This window comes from Loxodonta africana, chromosome 22, assembly GCF_030014295.1.
Source record: "Loxodonta africana isolate mLoxAfr1 chromosome 22, mLoxAfr1.hap2, whole genome shotgun sequence".
In the NCBI taxonomy this organism is placed as follows: Eukaryota; Metazoa; Chordata; class Mammalia; order Proboscidea; family Elephantidae; genus Loxodonta; species Loxodonta africana.
This window is the reverse complement of record NC_087363.1, coordinates 42,842,869-42,849,088: the sequence shown is the minus strand read 5'-3', so window position 1 is coordinate 42,849,088 and position 6,220 is coordinate 42,842,869. Positions and strand designations below refer to the sequence as shown.

The window sequence follows — 6,220 nt, the reverse complement described above, 5'->3', positions numbered from 1 at the left end:
GCCAAGTTAAATTTTATTTTTCTTTCAGTACACAAAGGTATGTTTTTCAAAGTCAAACATAAATCTCTCAAAGTATTTTTATTGGTTTCTTAAAGGGACTAGGGAACAGACTGACATGTTTGAGTGAAAAATTTAAATTTTGGGGTCATATAAAGTTCTTTTACTATTTCTCCTGGATAGCTATTCACATTTAGCTGCTTTTCCAGTTACAGACCTAAAAGCCCTTCCTAAGATAGTTTTCTGGAAAATGAAATGACCTCAACATTTACTCCTTGTGAAAATGGTACCTCCCTGGGGCAAAGAGCAGTTGGGCTAGGTTTTATGTGTGTCTGTATGTAATTCTTTATAATACTCAAAGTTTACTTTTGAGTTCCTCTGCATTCAGCTTAGATTTGCAGTGTCATGTTAGTGATAGAACAGCATTACTCATATTACCTTTTGATGTCTTACATGTTAATTTCTTAAGACACGTTATTTCCTTCCTTTGAAAGAATAAACAGTTCACATTAGCAGCATAGCCAACAGTCCTAGTCTGGTTTTTCTGATACACTACCCCATACTTCAGACTTAACTGGACATAAACAAGACATTTATAAAGGTTTTATACCCTAGACTGGAGTTTTTAATATGATCAGAATGCACAGCAGTATTTATAAAAAATAGGCTGGACATAAAACCTTTCATCTCTGGCAAAAGAAACCATTTAAATCTCATACTAAATAAGGGTTGGTCAGCATCCCACTACAGTGCAGAACCAGGAGGTGTGAGGACCGTGTCTGTTTTCACTGCTTTTTACCAAGTACCTGGCATAGTACCCTGGTGGCACAGTGGTTCAGAGCTACAGCTGCTAACCAAAAGGTCAGCAGTTATAATCAGCTGCTCCTTGGAAACTATGGGGCACTTCTACTCTGCCCTGTAGAGTCACTATGAGTTGGAATCGACTTGACAGCAATGGGTGTTTTGGCATAGTACCTACCACAGTGGGCATTTAATATTTGTTGAACAAATGATTGTTTTACATGAGTTTGGAATAATGAAATTTATGCTTGACTCTTCATACCTTTAAAGTGAATACCACAGTGAAAACATGGCCAGACTCAATTCAGTAAGTTAATATAACATGGGCATTGTCTGCATAGCTTGCCATCTTCCTTCCTAGTGTGGTATTCTGTACTCTGGAGACAGAACAGGAAATGGCTGTGAGCAGGATTAATGGCTGCATACTGGCTCATAATCAAGGTCAGCAGGGAAAAAAGACCATCAATCTGGGGAGGGGAGTTCCCATAAGCAGAAGAGAGCTAGCTGGCGGTCCACATAAAGTGTTCCCTGGAAGGACAGAAAGCAGTTGAGAAGAAGGGTCTATGAGTAGGATATGAAAGTAGTTCCAAAAGCATCATTCCTGGAATCAGAAGACCTGGGAATGAGTTATATATGACACTGCCACTCACTAGTTGTGACCTTGGTTTTCAACCTTTGAAGCCAGTCTCTTGGACCACAGGAATGTGAAGAGATGGAGAAAGTAATCTGTAATCTGAACTGAGTTATGGACCAGACATCTGGTTACTGGGAATGAGTTTTTTTTCGGGGGGGGGGGCGGGGGGACAACAAACATTGAGAAATATTTTACAAGTTTAAAGACAGGAAGATAACTAGTTACCTCCAGAAACTGACAAAGTACTAGAAAGGTCAAAAAGGAAAATTTGTTTAAACATCTTTCCTTTTAAATGGTAATAAGGCTTTCAGGAAGCTCTGCCAAAACTGTAGATCCCTGAAGAACTATTAAGTAATCTAAAGATCAGATACAGCTCAGGTCTCCACTGCCTGCACCAAAAGACTGAAAAAATGAAATATTTTCAAGGGTCTGTAGAGTACCTAAAGCACCATACGAAAAAAAACAAACCCGCTGCCGTCGAGCTGATTCTGACTCGTAGCGACCCTACGGGACAGAGTAGAACTGCCCCAGAGTTTCCAAGGAGGGCCTGACGGGTTCGAACTGCTGACCTTTTGGTTAGCTGCCATAGCACTTAACCGCTATGCCACCAGGGTTTCCATAAAGTACCATAATAAAAAAATAATATTACTTAACTAGTGGGATGGGAGGCACTGCCTTGATTTGTTCTAAGTTGGTAGCAGTTTTACCTACCACTGCTTTTTAACCATTAGTATAAATATCAATATAGTTCTGGATAAATCATGAGATTAAAAAAAGTTATTCAACATTTTAACTATTACAGAACAAGTTGTGCTTGTCCTGGGTATCTCTGATAATCAGTAGATGCTCATACCAGATAAATACAGCAGAATGACTAGTTCAGGCCATTTGTAGATTCATCCATTTTTAAGGCAAAAAGCCCTGGTGGTACAATGGTTAAGAGCTTGGCTGCTAACTAAAAGGTCAACAGTTTGAATCTACCAGCTGCCCCTTGGAAATGCTATGGGGTAGTATACTGTCCTATAGGGTCCCTATGAGCCGGAAATCAACTCAATGACAATGGTTTTTCCTTAAATAGATGAGATATGACTTCATGTCTACACAAAAATCTTCAACATGACCAATTCCTGTATCATTAAAAAGTGTTTCACTACTATTATCCTTACTTTTCATCCAGCAATGTCAGCTGTATATGGCCTTTTAAAGTTTCTAGCTATCATGTCTGTCCAGCCAATGTAATACACTTTGATACTTCAGTAGCTTTTTCATTTCTAGTTTGAAAACATATAAGGGTTTTTTGGATTTGAAGGAGCTCGTCACGTCTACATTTAAAATCTTTTTAAAAAACACTGCTTAGTTTTCAAAGTAATACCACAACCTAGCTGGCACCAAAATACTATTCAAAATTATTGTATTTCATTTAAGACACGATAAGATAAATTAGCATCTACAGTCAAGACAAAGATAACTTTCATATTTTCATTTCTCAGTTCCTTTGGAGTTGATTCTTCCTTCCCGTGAGTCAGAACTTGGAGTTAATATCGAAAAATATAAATCTACACCTACCACCTTAGAAAATTCACAAGTATATAGCACCATCCATTGGCAACAAAAGGAGCCCTGGTGGCACAATAGTTAAGCACTCAGCTGCTAACTGAAAGGTCAGTGGTTCAAACCCACCAGCGGCTCTGGGGGAGAAAGACCTGGCGATCAGCTCCTATAAAGATCACAGCCTTGGAAACCCTGTGGGGGCAGTTCTACTCAAATGGACAGCACACAACATCCATTAGCGTCAGTAGATGATGTCATCACACATCATGTAGCCTCTATACACTTGAGAGTGAGAGGAAAAGGAAAGCAGTGTCTCTTAGTATTATGAAAATGGTTTCGACCTCGTGGACTCCCTCGTAGACCTCCCTGTGCTGGGCAACAGGGATACAGCCATAAACAAGCACAGTCCTGCCCTCAAGGAGCAACCTAAAGTAGTAGGAAAAAACAAATTATATAATTAAAATTGTGAGAAGCGCTACAATGAAGAAATTCAGAGTGTTACAACATCCAAGTGGGGGACCCAATGTAGTGGGTCAGGGCATCAGGGAAGGCTGCTTTGAATTTTTTTTATCTGAATACCCCTTCTGATTTATTTTTCAAAAAACATTCTTATCCAGTGTTTTACTATGGTTTTGTTTTGTTTTTTTTTAAACTCCTATTCCTCCCTCCCGCCCCCAGCCCCTGGTAGCCACTAATCTAATTTTGTCTTGATGTACTTGCCTAGTCTGGATATTTCACAAAACTGCAATCAAAGAAGTGATATTTTCAAAATACTCTTCCTCTTAATGCCTGACGTTCTGCCCTATAATAGGAAGTCCTGGATAAGAAAAGTAAGATTCTGGGTAAGTGTATCTTCCAATATAAACTAGTATGCCACTAGGTAAGCTAACAAAACCAAGAATTTTCAACCTGCGAAATACCAGATTTCTGGATTTGTGACCTTACAAGACTAGCATGAACAAACTAGTCTATTCTTGTGATGTGGACGTCTATCATATTCTGGAGTTGTAATCCGTAATTACAGAATAATACCAAGCCTCCGTATTATAATAAATACATGGTAGAGGCCTTATCTAGTTCAAATTCTACAAATCTAAATAAATTACAAGCCTTCACAAAATTTACCAAATCCCTCATGCAAGTACACATACGTGTTCAATGTAGTTAATTTTTGTCCTAGAAGTATAGGAAATAATACTGCACTACTTCAAAAGGAAATAGGCAGCCAGTTTATTAAAAAAAAAAAAAAAAAGGCCCACAGAAATAAAGCACAGGAAGAGGATAACTGAAATGGTTAGAACAGGAAACCCAAGGAAGGGATGAATGGCACAGATGGATTCAGAGACCACGAAGCATCAGTTTTATGAATAGAATACTCAGAGACTTAGGTTAAGTATGACCCTAAAGTTCCTCCATGAAAGGAGCCTTATTTCTATGTTTTGTGGGCTTAAGCTAGAACTTGAAAAACAATTTCACATATAAGTAAATAAAATCAGCATTTTCTGAGTACTGAGCTCTGCACTTAGGCATTGGGAATCAAAAATTAAATCCCTGTGTCCTTGAGGAATGCAATTTAGCAGGAGAAACAAAACAATGAAGAACTTCCATTTCTTACCTTAAAAAAATATGTGTGTATATACATATGGACTATGTTAACATCCTTTTGAAAATCTGACCTGCAAGTTCCCAAAAATATTAATTACTACTCTTTTTTCTTTTTTTGGCGGGGGGAGGGGGGGAAGGATAGAAAATAGCTCAGTTGAAAAATTGAGGGACCAAGAAGATGGGACATAAAGCATCATTAAGTAGTTTTTCTGAAGTTGTAATCATTTCAGAGACAAAAAGATTCTTTTTGTCAGGTAAATAGGTATAATGCAGCCCCCAGGCTGTATCTGCAGTGTGGCTTCTGCACCACCACCATCAGAAGCAAATGAGGAGCTTAAAAAAATACACACAATTCTAGTATGTTCCCCACCCCATCTTAACTGAACTCAATCTCTAGGTGTGGGATTTCACAATCTGCATTAAACAGCAACTCTGTGCACACTGAAGGAAGGTAGGAGTCCCAGGGTGGCACAATTGGTTAACTGATGGAACTAACCAAAAACTTGGCTGCTCAAACTCACCCTCGTGGGGCCAACACAGGGTCGCCATGAGTCAGAATCAACTTGATAGTTAACAGCAGCACTAAAGGTTAAAGACCACTGTCCTGAAGGTCATATATCCTAAGTCCAAATTTTAAGTGAAAAAAACCCTAAAATCTCTTTAAATATATAACTGAAATTGATGAAACGCTATATTAGCCATAAATCAAAAAGTATCTTGGTGTTAAAATGTTTATATTAACTTACACTTAACAGGATGAAAGTTATTTTATGATACTTTCTTGTCACTCATATGATGCTTAGAGCCTCTAGTTGTTTTCCGCAAAAAATGAAAACTTGGAGGACTGAAATTTAGGACTGGGTTCACATTAGGTATAATCCTTGTCTTCATTAAACTTTTGTCATCTCTCATTTATTTTCCAGTTCCCATTATAATGAAATCACACCTTCCTAAAATTCATTATGCGTTTTTTGAAATCCAAACTGGTCAACACTTGCTTTCTCAACACAGTACAGGTGAACTATAGAAATAAGTAAAACAAAACAATTATGGGGAATAAAAACGTACACAGACCAGAACGGTTCAACTTTTATTTTCGCATTGCTCAGTATAAAATTATCAATGTCCATATGAAGTTTTCTGCCATCCTCAACAGAATTTTGTGGCTATCACCTACACTGTCCACAAGTGGTTATTTAAATTTAAATTAAAAAATTCAGTTGTTTAGCCAAACTGCCAGTGTTCAACATCACTGGACAGCATATTGGATAGCACAGATAGAACATTTCCATCATTGTAGAAACCTTCCTCAGGCAGTGCTAGAGGCTAGCAGACATAAAACACTGTTCAAGAAACCATTAATATGGCAAACCTTACAAAGACATATGCATGCCATTTATTCCATTTTATTTATGGTTAGCTATGGTGGCACAGTGGTTAAGAGAGAGGCTTCTAACCAAAAGGTCAGCAGTTCGAATCCACCAGCTGCTCCCTGGAAACCCTATAGGGCACTTCTACTCTGTCCTATAGGGTTGCTATGAGTCGTAATTGACTCAATGTTAATGGATTTTTTTTGGTATGCATCAAGTAATACACAGTTATGTGTTGCTTAAAATCCACAACACATTCTGT

At 38.1% G+C, this 6,220-nt stretch overlaps 1 protein-coding gene across 10 annotated transcripts in view; it reads right to left on the bottom strand.

Annotated features, from left to right (window-relative positions):
* Positions 1-6,220, bottom strand: part of LOC135228494 (uncharacterized) — a 63,828-nt gene that overhangs the window by 53,074 nt on the left and 4,534 nt on the right. The window contains exon 2 of one of the 10 annotated variants that reach the window (XM_064274981.1): positions 412-3,409. The exons of the other annotated variants lie outside the window; for them this stretch is intronic. Coding sequence (XP_064131051.1) covers positions 3,259-3,409 — 151 coding nt within the window. The 3' untranslated portion in view covers positions 412-3,258. Of the gene's footprint in view, positions 1-411; positions 3,410-6,220 lie in introns of those variants that run through there. 10 annotated transcript variants of the gene reach the window in all.